Source organism: Haliotis asinina, chromosome 6 (genome assembly GCF_037392515.1).
Source record: "Haliotis asinina isolate JCU_RB_2024 chromosome 6, JCU_Hal_asi_v2, whole genome shotgun sequence".
Classification (NCBI taxonomy): Eukaryota; Metazoa; Mollusca; class Gastropoda; order Lepetellida; family Haliotidae; genus Haliotis; species Haliotis asinina.
The window spans coordinates 16,379,252-16,395,393 of record NC_090285.1 but is presented as its reverse complement, the minus strand read 5'-3'; the positions used below and the strand labels follow the sequence as shown (position 1 = coordinate 16,395,393).

Genomic DNA, 16,142 nt, shown 5'->3' with positions numbered 1-16,142 from the left:
CTGTATTCCATCAAGCCATTTACAGTGTGACCATTTTGCCGTGTGGCCATTTTGACCTGCTCCCCAATTACCACGTTGTTTTAGTACATTACTGACCCCATGTCTTTATAATACTTTTTTAGTATTCAACGTTGTTAAACAAGTTTTCTTTGTAGCTCCACTGTATGTACACACCCCTTGGGACCCATGAAGATCCCGGGGTAGAATAGGCCTTCAGCAACCCATGCTTGGTTTAAAAGGCGACTATGCTAGTCGTAAGAGGAGACTAACGGCATTGGGTGGTCAGGCTCGATGACTTGGTTGACACATGTCATCCGTTCCCAATTGCGCAGATCGATGCTCTTGTTGTTGATCACTGGAATGTCTGGTCTAGACTCGATTATTTACAGACAGCCGCCATATAGCTGGAATATTGCTAAGTGTGGCGTAAAACTAAACTCACTCACTACATAGAAGTTGACATCCATAAATCTGGCCTTTCGTATGCTTTCCACTTCTAAATTCCCTACAAAGATTTATTCTGCGACTCATGCTTGTTGTAAAAGGCGACTAACGGGATGAGATGGTCAGGCTCGACGGTTTGTTTTACACGTCATCGTATCCCAGTTGCGTAGATCGATGCTCGGAATGCTGATCACTGGATTGCTTGGTCGAGGTCTTTATTTACAGACCGTCATCGTAAACAACCAACCAACCATCCAAAGAGGCGTTGAAAGCCACCATTCATTCACTCCAACACGAAACCCACGATTCAAATGACCTCATCCAAACCACCCCTCCCATGTTTTAAGAAAGTAAACCAGCTGATTGTGGACCCGTGAAGATACGGGTTGAAATTGATCATCGGTAACATTTGACAAAAGGGGAGTCCTTAAAGTTAGATTTACAGGCTTATAAAGTAATCAGTTTCGTCAGCTGATTGTGGACCCGTGAAGATCCGGGTTGAAATTGATCATTGATAACCCGTGCTTGTAAGAAGCAACTAGCAGGATCGGATGGTCAGTCTCGCTGGTTTGGTTAACACATGTCATCGTACCTCAACTGTATAGATCGATGCTCATGATGTCGATTACCGGAGTGTCTGGTCCAGACGATAGTTGCAGACCGAAACCAACTGCACGTACCTGATATTTTGCTGAGTGCCGCGTAAAACCACCCATACTAATTTGGATGCCATGTGAGTTACTTATAACGCTTTCACTTTTACAAATGCTTCTAAAATATACGGTCATACGGTGGTGAGATGGAAGCTTGTAATTCCATTTTTCATGTTTCACCGATCCGGTGTGCGATCCAGCTCCGTGTGATATTTTTTTTGTAAATAACACATACTCGGCAGCTGTATGATACTGATAGTGGAAAGTGGCCATGGAAACAGACATGCCTATACATTTCCGTTGCTGCACCGATCTGATGTGATTCACTTGCACATACATAAACCATTTATTGGTGATATGTAACATCACAGAGATACAGCACAAAGCAACTTGATAAATAAGACACAGCAAATTAGATATATAACACATAGCAACATTTTCAGATATCACGCTTTATTGACCACGCACATCATGGCAACAAATAAACAAACACATATATATATATACGATGACGATGACGATGACGATGACGATGAAGATGATGAAGATGACGACGACGACGACGATGATGATGATGGATGCTCACGTGCTTAATACTCATATGGGAGTAAGTGAGTTTAGTTTAACACTGCATTCCGCAATATTCCAGCTATTTGGCGGCGGTTTGTAAATAATAGAATCTGGACCAGACAATCCAGTGATCAAAAGCATGGACATCGATCTGCGCAAATGGGAACCGATGACGTGTCCACCCCGTCAGCGAGTCTGACCCTCCGATCCGTCAGTCGCCTCTAAAAACACGACAAGCATTGTCGCCTTTTATGGCAAGCATGGGTTGCTGAAGGTCTGTTCTACCCCGGACTTTCACGGGTCCTCAAATGAGAACTTATGTTACTCATATGACATTGTATCGGGTGTACAAGCTGACAAACCGCCTGACTTGGTTGATGCATGTCATCGTACCCTAGTTACGTAGGTAGATGAAAACGATGTCCATCATACGACTGTTTATCTATCTCAACGGAATATTGTAGTCGGCTCGCTTGATTATTTATATCGATATCCAAATTTTTTTTGCACACTTCATTTTCACCCAAGCGCACCCCTGCACACTTCTACAACCTCACCCCATTTGGGATCCACCTGTGAACTATATTTTTCCTAACGATAAGGAGGATCATTAAAATATACGTTAATGGCACGTGCACAGTTGGTGTTATTTGGAAAACATTTGACAAAAGGGGCGTCCCTAGAGTTAGGTTTACAGGCTTATAAAATAATCAGTTTCGTCATCAGTTTTTTTCTTGCTTTGATGCTGGAACTGGTTGTTTATATTAGAAGCACACTACGCCACGATTCTACCAAAGATTCGACATGGCGCCACTATATGTATAAATCCCTTCGCATGAAACAAACCTGTCAAGCACACAACATGGTAGCACGTGACTTTATCGCCCGGCGTTTGTTACTAAAAATAGAACAACTCGCTGGCTTTCTATTTTAAATTGTAAAAAGCCTTAATTTGAGAAAATAATAACTTATTGATAATAACATAATATAATTAAAAAGTGTCTTTTTGGGTGTACATACATTTATTATTCTTACAATCCATTTGAGTTTGGCGAAATAGCATTCACTCCGACACTGCTTCGCGACAACTTCCTTAGTGACAGAAATGATGGCCGATAACACTGCGAAAGTAAGTGCCCGTCTGCGTGCATGTTGCGGTCTCTGCGTTTGTATTGATTCCTGTTGTTCCATCACAACAATATATCATTCGATAGATTCCCATTGAATGTAGTGGACTGTCAAGTACGTTTTTTAGATGTCAAGTGTTCTTTTCAAAGTTATGTTTATGATGTTTACATTTGCAGACGATTCGCCAGACCATTATTTAGGATGTGACAGATTCGTCAGTTGATTTCAGCAAAAATGTGACACTGTGTACTGTTGCGAATTGAAGCATCTATTTTGTATCACTATAAATAAGATTTTATCTGGTATGTATACCACTGCAATTAAAATACATTTTTATAACAAATGAATCTATGTCCGTGCAATCATGTTTAAAAGCTGTTCGTTACATACAACCACTAAGTTTGGGAGTATTGAACTTATTTATATGTTAGCCGTTCATTGAAGAATTTCTTTCTTTTTGATATGCATATATTTTATTTATTTATATATGCATATATATAAATCTACATGTCTTTACTTATGTGCGTTATATCTTCTGTGTATGTTCAACTTTCTCAAAAGTTAACTGTGGACTGTAGCCCAGCAGTGCTTAAAATCAAAGCTTGAAACATTTTTTGGCTGTTTAAGGCAGTATTCCAGATGAATGGATGTGGTCTGTAAATATGGAATGAAAGCTTAAAACTGAAAAAACTTCAAATGCTTTTACTGCTAGGTGAAACCCACCATTGCAGATCTGCTGCTGACAAAACTTGATTTACACCTGGCAAACAGGGTTAACATTTTGAATTTTGTTAATATGTTCACACGTATTAACGTCCATTTAGATTATCTCTAATAAATATAACTATTTCAGTCTGAAATTTAGATTCATGTTATGTAATGGAGATGTCACCTTTCTTTTTTGAAAGGGAGCTGGACAGTAAAGACCCAAGGAGATTAAATGCCCAAATGTTTTGGCTGACTTGTACCCAAAAGTTTGAAAAGCATTACCCACTCATACCTGAACAACTGGATGACTCATACCAAACTCCCAGATGTGGATAAATCACAACCACAGAAGTGAATGAGTGTTTAAATGTGTATTGTATGAATGTTTGAAAAATAAAAGCTTAGAATACTGTGCTTTCAAGGTGCAAGAATAACTGACGAATAAGTCTTAAGAAGAATTTATATGTTGTTGAAAATGAGCTGTACTTGTTAATCCTGTTTTTGGTAATGACATAAACAGGTACCAGTTATCCAAAATTTTACACACGTCATCAAAACTGAGGTACAGGTTGACCAAAAAAGATATGAAATGATGGAAAAATTATGTTTTCTTTCAGCCATTTTCACTGGGTACTGATCTCTGTAGGTTCAGATGGTCTAGTATCCTTTTCAAAATTATGACTTTCTAAGCCTCATGAATAATGAAGTGACCGGTCAGAAGCCATACTTTTCAAAATTTAACAAAAAATACAATGACATACAGGTTCAACAATCAATATCTTTAATTTTGTGTTAGGTGAACTAGTTAGGAAACATATTTGTAAATGATACCCTGTAATATCACTTACAGAGAGGTTGGCTGCTAAATCAAACTGACTGGGTAAATCATGAAGTCTGTTGTGTAAGTTTTGTAAATATGACCCTCTCTGTCATTAGTGTAGTTCCTCTATTTTACAGAGCCTTGTGACATGTGTGTCATTTTTTAAGAATATCTCTATACAAGATTCATTTCAAGTAGTGCATGCACTCAAAATTTTGTATATCATTTAGTTCGTTGAAAGAGTAGCATATTGCATTAAGTTACATGTATTTGCAAATTAACTTTTGTACAAGCACTCATATTTCCTGTATGGTTCTAAGATGCCTTTGTGATTCTGATGTTTCGTGTCATTGTTCTCCTAGGGTAAGTAAAGTGAGTTTAGTTTTATGCCACACTCAGCGATATTCCTGCTATATGGTGTCAGTGTAAATAGTTGAGTCTGAACCAGACAATCCAGTGATCAACAGCATGAACACGAATCTGTGCAGTTGGGATACAATGACATGTCAAACAAGTCAGATATTCTGACCACTCAATTATCTTAGTTGACTTTTATAACAAGAACATGTTACTGAAGATTAATCCTAACCCAGATCTTCATGGTTGTTCTCATGGATTAAATTGGAAGATAGTAATATATGGATGAACAACTTTGTTATTGCTGCAAGAGCGATGTTTCAGTAGAGGTTCTAACACCATTATCAAGCAAGTGATGAACAGCAAAAGGATAGAGGATATATGTATAAGTTAGAGGTGATGTTTGCGCAGTACAATAAGGATAAGGAAGCCAAATACAATAACAACTCATGATAAAAGCATAACAAATGAAACCTGCAAAATGCAGAAGGGAATAGTGTAGCCTGTGGTATACATAAACGGGGGATTATTGATGAGGAGGATCTTTATTGAGTTGGTAGTGTTAGTGTTAGAACCTACACCAAAACGTTGCTCCCACAGCAATAAAGAAGCGGTACATCCATGTATTGTTATCCTTCCTTTCTGTCCCAACTTTCAAATGCCTCTCAAAGAAATTACTCGTAAATTATGTTGTGATTATAATACTTGAGTAATAATGTGGTTATATTGTATAGAAACTGTTATGATGCTTGTTAAGGAATTTGTTCACAAACCTTCTACTGAATTGAATATCATACGAAAATGGAGTAGAATAATGTTTCAGTTAATTGTACAACAACAAAGTACAGGCACTACACTACTGAGAATTACTTAATGGCTATGCAAAGTATGCTCAAAGTATCATTCTACTATCATGTTTATGATGTGTACACAGTATAGTTGGAATGCATCTTTTTAGTCAATCACTGAGATTTTAATGAAACGATTATATTTGGTCATAAGAATGTTATTCTTTCTTTGTAAGATTACATGTTTAATGTTGAGCTTGCCATTTCTGAGGGATGCAAAGCCATTTTGTGTCATGTTCATGATTAGACATTTGTGATGATGATGATGATGATGATGATGATGATGATGATGTGCTCTTTATGACTTGTCATTGTTTGTGTGAGCAGGCCGATGATCCGGCTTCAGCAGACAAGTCATCAGATAAAGCAGCAGAAGGAGTCAAGGAAACTGAGGACCAGGTACCTCCATTTTCTGGCTGTATTAATTTTCACAGTTTTTTACACAATTTTAGAAATTGTCTGAATTAGAGATTTTATCTCTTCACCAGCTTAAAGTGTACCATGGACATTTTTAGTGGTAGATGCTACCTTAAAAACAGTCCTTGTAGGTATGTTCACTGGTGTATAGTCTTGTGACAGCTGTACATATTTGAATGTCTGTGATTCAGCCAACCATGGAGGCGGTGAGCATCTCCAGTCCCTCCAAAACATCATCTGAGACAGAGGCCATGCTGAGAAACCTTGAGATGGATCCATACGATGAGGATGAGGTACAATATTAGTTGTTCACTGGTCCCTCAGGGTCCATGGGCTCGTGTACCCTTGAGGTACCCTGAGGGCTCGGGGAACATAAATAAACAACCTCGAGGGTACATGAGCCCAATTGGACCCTTAGGGACCAGTGAACAACGTATTTATCGTACTGAACGCTTGAATTTTCATTTTGAACTGTTTTAAGCACTTCTGTTGAATGTGAGGCGAATCACCATTTTGCAGACACCACAAGGTAAACAGATTTAGAGTTATCTCCCTTCCATCGATTTTCAATCACAAAACATGGGTAATTTCCGTTCTTGATGTGTGATTCAATGTTATTCAAGGTAAAAAAGTACTACCATGAAGCACCAGAAGAGGTCGGAATTCCCAGCGGGGTACATTAAAAATAATAGAATAGTGCTTAGCCAATCAGAAAGCGACATTCATTTGTGAAGTAAGATAATAAAAGTTTTGATGATAGTTTGGTTGGTATTCAAATGGAATAACATTTAGCAGAGTTATCTTCCTTGAAGACGAATTTACAAAGTTGTTATTTGTGTTTCAAAAATACATTTCTTATTTTTATGATTTCAAAAAGCATCATACTTGTCTTGCTCAAAAGTTACTTGAGGAAGTTTTGATCATTCAAGATATCATGCTCACCTTTCTTCAAACGCCTTGTGTCATCAGTATTTTCATAATGATTCATAAACACTTGCTCATGACATAATCAGAATTGCATATTTTACCATGCAGAGAAGTGTACGGATATTGAAACTGTTTTCTCACTTTCAGTGTTATTAGTTGTATGTGTGCTATATTTCTATTATCACAATTTTGACTTCTATTAACAAAATTATAGGGTATCAAATTCATATTTAATCTTTATTTAGTTGTTGCCAAACCTTGTGTCATAATAATATTATAATAATATTTTATCTCTTACAGGCTGAACTACGATTCCTTCACTCAAAGCCCACATGTTTTGTTGTGATCGGGAAGCCGGGGGTAGGGAAGACAACAATGGCTAGACGACTGGCTCAGGAGTGGAAGTGTGAACTGATCAACTGTGAGTCATACATGGTGCTCATAACATCAACCACTTGGCCTGATTAATTTTTTACAGGCCCTAATTCTGCATCACATGGTATTACAAATTGTGATTCAGAAATTTCCAGTCCTTCATAATTTATTATGAAAATATAATCATATACAGTCGAACCCCATTGTCTCGAACTCGGTTGAGACGAATTCTCGGATGTGTCGAACTGACATCTCGGTCCCTGCCGATTTCCTAATATTTATCATTATTCTTACCCTGATGTGTGGAACTAGATGTGTCGAATTCCCGGTTGTGTCGAACTCATTTTAGGGTCCCCAAAGGCTCTAACAAGTACAAATTTACCCTTTTGTCTCGAACTGTCAAACCTGGTTGTTGCAACTGAAAACTTCAGTCGCGCAATCGGAAGTCATCCTCATAAACGTGCTACCTAAAGATCAAAAGTAACGATTAACGGACTCAACAATCAAGTGACATGTTTAACTACGCATCTATACACACATTGTCAGCACACTTACCAACTGAACTTTACTCAAACAATTAACCGTAATTAAGTTGTTACCAGTGACACGTTGATCACGGACCGACAGGATATCTCTAAACAAACAATGGCGCATGTTGTTGTCATGTGACAGTCTATGTTAGCGGTCATGTGATTTCCTTGAAAATACAAAATGAGAAGTGAGGAAAACGGAGTTGGATTATCTAAATTGATGTTTTGTTTTTGGTTTAGTATTTAAGGTGTAGGATCAATTTTTTTAACCAGTACGGATAGTAACATGGCAGAGCAATTCAGCGAAGGACCCGATCAGCACGGGGGGATAACTGAATCGCATGTTACACCTAAAAAGCGAAAATTATCTGTGAAGACAATAGAGACAAAATACGAGGCTGTCATAGCTGTGGAGTCGGGTGGAAAATCCAAAGCAGAAATTGCAACTGAATTTGGCATATACATGGATTAAAAATGCTTAATACAATAAGAAACTTTTCTGAGCAATTCTGCTGTGATGCCATGCCCGAACGCCAAACAGACTGTAATTTCGGATTTTTTTAAAGAGATAAATTCCCCACACGTACGCGTATGTACATTCCGATTCCGTTTGTATGAACTATACAACTTTTTATACTGACTGAAAATGAATTAGTGCTGTCAACTAAATGGGATCGCTTGTGAGTTTGTTAAATTATTCTTGTTCTTATCTTTTTGTATGCATATTTATTTGCCCTGACGAATAAAGTGATTGAATTGATTTACATTTGCAATTTAAAGATCAATACTGCCGTAAACATTTGTTGCAAAGATATATTTTTCGTATGTGTATCCTACTGCAAAATAACGATATGTTAAGCACCGTGGTCGTGTTGGTTCTTGGTCTTTTCAATGCTGACGGATGTGTCGAACACTCGGATAAGTCAAACTTTCCCCTTGGACCCGACGAGTTCGACACAACGGGGTTTGACTGTAATATAATAACACTAATTTTGAATAATATCACAATTTTTCTCAGTCTTTCGCTGCCAGCCGTGGAGGGTAGATTGTCTAAACTCCTACATAAATCCTTTCTGTTATATGTATTTACGAAAGATAAGCCTTCTTCAACATCAAATAAAGGTACCTCTGTATGAGAGGATTTACATAACTGAATAATTACTGAAATACATGATTACACATTCAAGAGGTAGAGCCAGGATATTATGAAGGTGTAATCAAGTATTGGAATGCTACATATTGATCAGTGGTTAAATTTTGGATTTTAAAGCTTGGAACATATGGGGTTAGACTGTGAATTATGAAGTTACGAGTGTATGAGGAGATATTATTATGATAATTATTATTGTGATTGCTTGCTTTTTGTTTTACCTCACACTCAGTAATGTTCCAATCATATGATGGCTGTTTGTAAATGATCAAATCTCAAGTGAAAATCCAGTGATTAACATCATGAACGTTCATTTAGCATTTATTGAATTACAATATAATTTTTGTATTCCTAAGCATAAGGGCTGTAGATTAGACATATTTAAAACAAAAAAAATCACTCAGGCTTTCCTCGTAGAATTCCTGACCAATTTCTATATTAGTCATTCCAGCACTACTAAAAGCCATTACAGGTTGTGTTGCAAATGTGTACTGAACATGCCTGTCTTTCAGCCACGGACCTGCTCCAACAGAACATTGAGCTGCAGACGGAAATGGGATTAAAGTGCCTGGAGATACTGAATCGTGGAGAAGCCATACCAGAAGATACTGTCATTAAGATGATCGACGACAAGGTCAACTCACCGGAGGTTGCTCATCATGGTGAGTTGGCTGATGATGCAAGTGTTGTTCCTATTGTACAGTGATGTGAAGATACGGATGAAATGTTGATGTTCCGTTACCTTGATTTTGATGAGTTGCTTCTTCAGATGAGAGATGAGTTTTGGACATCGGCTGTTTACCTGCTGTAGCCGTTGTTGTTTGTTCTGCAGCATTGTTGGTGTCAGGAAGCACTTAGTTAACATCCATTTGTCACTGTAAAGAGCCGTACATATATACAACATGGAATTCACTTTTGTATTTTCAGTATAACTGCCTGTTTGTTGTTTTTACCTGCATTCATTCTTTTTGTATTGCAAACAGTCTTTCCAAGGTGTCTTAAGTAAATTAGGGACCGTTCAAAATTTATGACTAGTGTGGATTTTGAAGATTTTAAGGGAAGTCTTTCATTCTGTTCTGGGGAGGTAGGGGGGTCTTAAGTTTTGTATAACATGTATAAGTCACTTAATTCATGCATACATTTTGGGGTGATCATTCACATTGTGCATACTTCTCCCACAGAAATCATCTCTTCCTCACCCTAGCCATAATTATGGACTGTCCCTTTAATATATTTGTTTTCAAAATAGTCTGATGTCAGTGAGATACGAACTATATTTTAGTACTTATATTTTTGTAGTAGTTGTCTGTGCTTAAAGGTTGAATATTATGAATTTTAAAACAAAGAGAATGTGACCTTGAGTTATCTTCCCTTCAGGCTATGTGCTGGATGACTTCCCCTGCTTGTCGGAGGAACACATGACGATCCGGGACCAGCTGGATCTCATCCGGAACTGGAAACTCAAGCCAGACTTTATCATTAACTTAAAGGTAACAATATGAAAATCGCTGATTTGAATGCAGTTTCTATAGTGTGTTGCAGAATAGTTTTCCTTGGCAACCAGTGCTTATCTTGAGTAGTGACTTCATGGATTGGGTGGTCAGGCTAATTAGATGATTTATTGTGTGACTGGTATGAATGTTGGTCTTTATGCCAAACACGTGTTGATCTGGTCCAAAGTTAAAGTTAAGTATCTAATGGCACCTGTTACATGTAACAAAACTTCTGAGTGCTTCTTTAAACAAGAGTAAAAACTGTTGCTTGTTGCGACAGGCAGTTTGGTTGAATTGGAGGTTAGAGTCAGCTACTTGTGACAGCACGTTGTGATATGCAGTGAGGCTCATGATTTCAACCACCAGGCAAGATTTGTTTATTCACAAGTCACCATGATGTAACATGAACCATACTGGTTCCTGTTTTCATCAGTATGACTGCAGGTGTAGTGACTGAATGCTGTTTTCTGCTATATCAGCACAATGCCTGTAAGTTGCCTAGTTTTGACCTCTGGTTGTGACCATGAGTAATGTTACAGTTGTTCAAGATGTGACTGAAAATCTGCAAAGTTACCATTGCAATCATGTTGTTCTTGACATACAAACTCCATTGAAACATGATAGTTTTAACAACGGTTTCAAATTTGTTTTACCAGAGTGTAAGTCGCCTCTTTGTCTTGTAGATTCCAGATCGTGATATTGAGAAAAGACGTCTTGGCTGCAAGGTTGACCCGGTCTCTGGAGAAATATACACCAAGGAGGTGTATGCTCCAGAGAAGATTATCAAAGTTGTAAGTTGAAATGTTTCATTTCTGAAGAACTCTCTATTATTTGTGTCAGAAAACAACCAGTAATTATTTCGGCTGATGGTCGCAATATTGTCATAGGGGAATAACTCAGAATTAACCTTACAGAACTTTTCCATTTTACAAAACAAAGATATACAGGTAAATATAACCCACAATTACTGTTTGTGTAAGTGAAGCATAGTATTGTACTGTGTGTATAACTGTTTGATATTCTACATGACTTCAGACCGAGGATAAGGAAGGTGAGGAAGAAGAGGAAGAGGAGGAGGAGGCAGAGGAAGAAGAGACTGCCAATGAGGTAAAGAGTCCCAACAGAGCACATTCTCATAAACAAGCTTCACAAAGTGAAACCCTTTCAGTCAGGATCATGTTAATTTGGGACACCAAACCTGATGATGTTTATTAGCATGAGAATCTGTTGATCGCATATAAGGAAGTCAGAACTTACAGATTCCTTTTTTTAGAAAATCTGCATATGATGAAACCTTAATCCTTTACTTATTACTGCTTGAATGCTTGCACATTTACAAGGTGACATTACTTCTTAACCATGTTTTGATACACTGGAATTTTGCTAGGGTGTGAAGGAAGGAACGCACCAGTCCAGATTGACTGGATTTCACTGTAAATAATGAAGGGATATTGTTTTATGTATTCTTTTTGAACAGGGTGATGAACCACTGATAGAGCTGCCCCCTGAGATCCTGGAGAGACTCATCAGGAGACCGGAGGATCTCCCAGACCAGGTGGAGGAGAACCTCCGCAAATACAAGGCCAACATGCTGCGTATTCTGGAGGTCAGTATCATACACCTTACTTTGCAGTGTGTGAAATAGTTTCAAAACTTTGCTAGCGAGTCAGGCTAGCTATGCCTGAAAGTTACTAGCCCACAAAATAATTGACTACCAGTGTTAACAAATGGTGTTTCAAAGTAACAGGACATTGGGTCCTGTAAGTTTCAGATGTCTGTCTGACCCACTGAAAATTTACAGGACCCACAGAATAAAATTGAACACACATTTCAGATTTAACATTTCTCATAATTGGCATGGAAATTATTAGCATTATATAATGACAAACATTATAAACATAAATTTATAAACAGTGAACAAGTGTCACATGCCACAAATAACAACTTCAGCAAAGGTCATTGTAATATATTCAGCCAGACACTGGGGCCAGCAGGTTGGGGACTTCTGTCTGACCATTGGCAAATCTGCCAGATTTATCAGAGGGTCTGACACTATTCGTGAACACTACACGACCCCGAAATTTCAATGTAGAAACTAAGCAACATATTATACAAAAATAGATGAAAATAAGATATTGTTGGCTGACACTTGTTCACCATATCACTGTTAATCTGATGAACATTTTTATCAAGTGTGAGACTGATATATTTATAAAATGACCCCATTGCAGTGTTTAATGATTGTTTCATTACAACTGATCAATCATTGAAAAATATTTGTCATTTTTTAGATTTTCATATTCAGGTTGTTATTACGGATGAGTATAACATGATGTAAGTTGCTACTTTAAAGTGATGACTGATATATCATGAACATAAACTTCCTGGAGTCTTCATGAAATATTCAGTAATGACTTTAAGTGAGTTTTCTAAAAACTCTTTTTAGGCCCTGACAACTTTGAATGTTCTGTCATCAAGTGTTTCAAAGACTAAACCAGTAGTTCCAAAATCGCTTGTGTTCAACTAAGGGAATATGTGATGGATTACTTGGTCAACTGGTAACTGCGACACATTATTTATTGTTTTAAGTTAGTTGAACACAGCTAATACATTGACAACAGTTTCCAGTGTCACTTAACAATACAATAACCGATTGCACTGCGGTGTTCTCTGTGGCCATTTTAACCACCCAATCCTTGTTCCAGGACTATATGGCTGACCATGACCAACAGTACTTGGTGGAGATGGATGGCAACCTCAGCAGCATAGTGCTCTTCAAGGTATGGAGATCACATAATGTAGGTTTCCAGCTTGAGCCATCTGCCTGTGAAGGCAGAAAATATGTATCAGTTGTTTTGACACTGACTTTTGGGGGTACCACAATTAACCCAGACCTTGATTTGATTTTCAATGTTGGACCCTCGATTCAATCGATTTTGAGTTGATTCTTCATATACAATTAATAACATCATGTTTCATTTAACTCTCAGAGATGACTTTTTTAGTGTGAAATCCATTGTCAACTTGGGGATGTCTACTAACAGCAAGTCTCATTGAATGATTAACCCATTGCTAACAATCACATTTTGCCCTATTTAAGGGCTTGAAACTGTTCAATTTGAGTAAAAATTGAAATAACACAAAACAACATTCACTCACCAACTTGTCTTATTCCATTTGTGGGCAGTAGGTGCATATCAGAATATCATTCTGGAAATGATTGTAATGGTGGAAAATATACACCGTAGGAAGAAGACAAGAAATTATTTTTGAAAATAGGCTCATTATACAGAATTTAACTACGTTGAATTGAATTAAATTTGCAAAGAACAACCAAGCTTATCAAGCTACTGTTTACTTTAACTTCATTTGTGAAACTGGACAAGAGTTGATGTGGCATAATTGTGGGACACGATGATAATGTTGACTCTTGTGATGCTGATTATAGACTACAATGACTATTGTGTACCTGTTACAGCAACTGATGCAGAGACTGAGCTGCTTCGTCCTCCGTCCTGCAGCTGTCCCCATTAGGCTGTATGACCCTGAGGAGGATGACATCTCAGAAGACATACAGACAGATGAGCTGATGCGGCAGATTGCAGCCAAACAGATGGTGGCTCCTCGTTTCCGCTGGCGCCGTAGTCGCTGGGCTCGCAGTTGTCCTGTGGCTCTGTTTGAGGGAAATGTTGTCAATGGAAAACCAGAATTTGCTGTCAGGTAAATAGTTGAACTGCTGTCAATTATGATATGTTTTCAAAGACAATTCTTAAGAATTCATGTAAAAAAATATTTTAAACAAAAAACAATTGTGGTAGATTTATACTTGACAATACTTTTGGAATGCTCACCGACTTGGGACAGATAATGCATGATGACATCAGAGTAAAATATTGTTGCAATGACTCGGATTCAGAATTATCATTAGGCTAAATTCACCCTCTTTGTATTTGTTCACCGCATGAATTGTTATCCCTTTGAAGTTGTAACTACTTGTGCTTTCTTGTATTTCTTCATGTATATTGTTGGCATGATTTGGATTGCATGAAACACAGACATCTTTAGTGTTATGTATGTAGTGGCCTTTGACAGAAGTCTATTATTCTTATTTGCCTTCATGAAGTTTTTTCAGGGTTATGTTTCTGTTACAGTTTCTTGGATAAGATGTACTTCCTGTCCAGTGGAGAAGCAATGGAGAAGTTCCTCAAGAACCCTCGCCCCTACCTCCTTCCCCCTCAGCCCCGCCCTGCTGCCAAGTTCTGTGTGCTGGGTCAGCCTCTGTCGGGGAAGACAACACTGTGCCATCTACTGGCTCAGAAATATGGTGCAAAAGTGGGTATTTTTTCACTCAGGTTTCCAACTGATGTGAGTTATCTTCCTTGATGCACATTTTCATTCAATCTACATTCATTTTACGTTAGTGAAGAAGTCAGATGGCTTAATTTTAAGCAAACCACTTCATAAACTTTAAACTTCTTGTTTTAAAGACAGGTAATTGTTTGTTTAGACCATTAGTTAATTGGAAGGGAACATGAAAGAATAGATCAGAGAGCAAGTGGCAGTGGGTCTCTTGTTGGATGGGGTTTCATGGTTGATATGTCAAATTGTTTTCATGTTTTCCTCTGTTATATTTCTGTTTTGTAATCAGTATACAAATGTGTGGTGTCACTTCTTTCATGCTTTTAAAACAAGCAATGGATTTAAAACTTTGTTAAAAGGATAACCAGATCCCAGAATTGTCTCCCCTGATGAACAATTTGCACTTTGATCCTATACTGTCACTCTTGTTTGGTGTGTATATGTGTTATACTTGTGATTGATGAAAATGTGAAGAATCAGGCACAACTCTTAACTTTATGTGTGTGATATTCTGAGTGAGACTAAACCATTGTTTCTCCTTCAGGTACTGAACATGACAGAACTGATAAAGCCAAGGATGGCAGAGGAGAAGGAGAAGGCTTTGCAGCAGGTACGTGACGAGGCTACGGAGGCTGCCATCACTACGGTCAAGGCCAAAATCAAGGAGCAGATGGATGCTGAAGCAGAGGCAGCAGCAGCAGCTAAAGAAGCAGGTAAGTAGAGGGATGAGTGTTGTTATGGGTGGAACAGAAGGGGTGGATGGGGACTCTGAATTCTGGGACTTCTCTTGGGAATTGAGGTGGCTTTTTTTATTCTGACGGGTGTAAAGATGGTTTGGGGGATGTGGATGGATGTGTTTTGGGAAATAGATGACAGGTGGAATTCTGTTAAATATTGTAGAGGAGTGTTTAGATTCTGATGGGTTGAAAGGAGCTGTTAGAATTCTTATGGGTGTAGAGGAGGTGCCGTTATTCTGATGCGGTGTAGAGGATTTCTGATGGGTGTAGAAGAGGTGATTGGATTCTGATTGATGTAAAGGAAGTGTAGGGCTTCTGATGGGTGTAGAGGAGCTGTTGGAATTCTGATGGGTGTCAGGACTTTGATAGGTGTAGAGGAGGTGCTGGGATTCTGATGGATGTAGAGAAGGTGTAGGGTTTCTGATGAATGTAGAGAAGCTGTTGGTATTCTGATTGGTGTTGGGTTTTTGATGGGTGTAGAGGAGGTGCTGGGATTCTGATGAGTGTAGAGGAGGTGTAGGGTTTCTGATGGGTGTAGAGGAGGTGCTGAGATTCTGATGTATGTACAGGAAGTGTAGGGTTTCTGATGGGTGTAGAGAAGCTGTTTGGATTCTGATGGGTGTGGG

The 16,142-nt window shown here is 38.2% G+C and overlaps 1 protein-coding gene across 1 annotated transcript in view; it reads left to right on the top strand.

Annotated features, from left to right (window-relative positions):
- Positions 1-2,750: 2,750 nt before the first annotated feature.
- Positions 2,751-16,142, top strand: part of LOC137286500 (adenylate kinase 9-like) — a 51,508-nt gene continuing 38,116 nt past the window's right edge. The window contains exons 1-13 of the mRNA XM_067818404.1: positions 2,751-2,796; positions 5,856-5,927; positions 6,137-6,238; positions 7,173-7,293; positions 9,440-9,589; positions 10,305-10,417; positions 11,104-11,211; positions 11,456-11,527; positions 11,898-12,026; positions 13,126-13,200; positions 13,899-14,140; positions 14,572-14,752; positions 15,324-15,492. Of these exons, the coding sequence (XP_067674505.1) occupies positions 2,773-2,796; positions 5,856-5,927; positions 6,137-6,238; positions 7,173-7,293; positions 9,440-9,589; positions 10,305-10,417; positions 11,104-11,211; positions 11,456-11,527; positions 11,898-12,026; positions 13,126-13,200; positions 13,899-14,140; positions 14,572-14,752; positions 15,324-15,492 (1,558 nt within the window). The 5' untranslated portion in view covers positions 2,751-2,772. The remainder of the gene's footprint in view (positions 2,797-5,855; positions 5,928-6,136; positions 6,239-7,172; positions 7,294-9,439; positions 9,590-10,304; positions 10,418-11,103; positions 11,212-11,455; positions 11,528-11,897; positions 12,027-13,125; positions 13,201-13,898; positions 14,141-14,571; positions 14,753-15,323; positions 15,493-16,142) is intronic.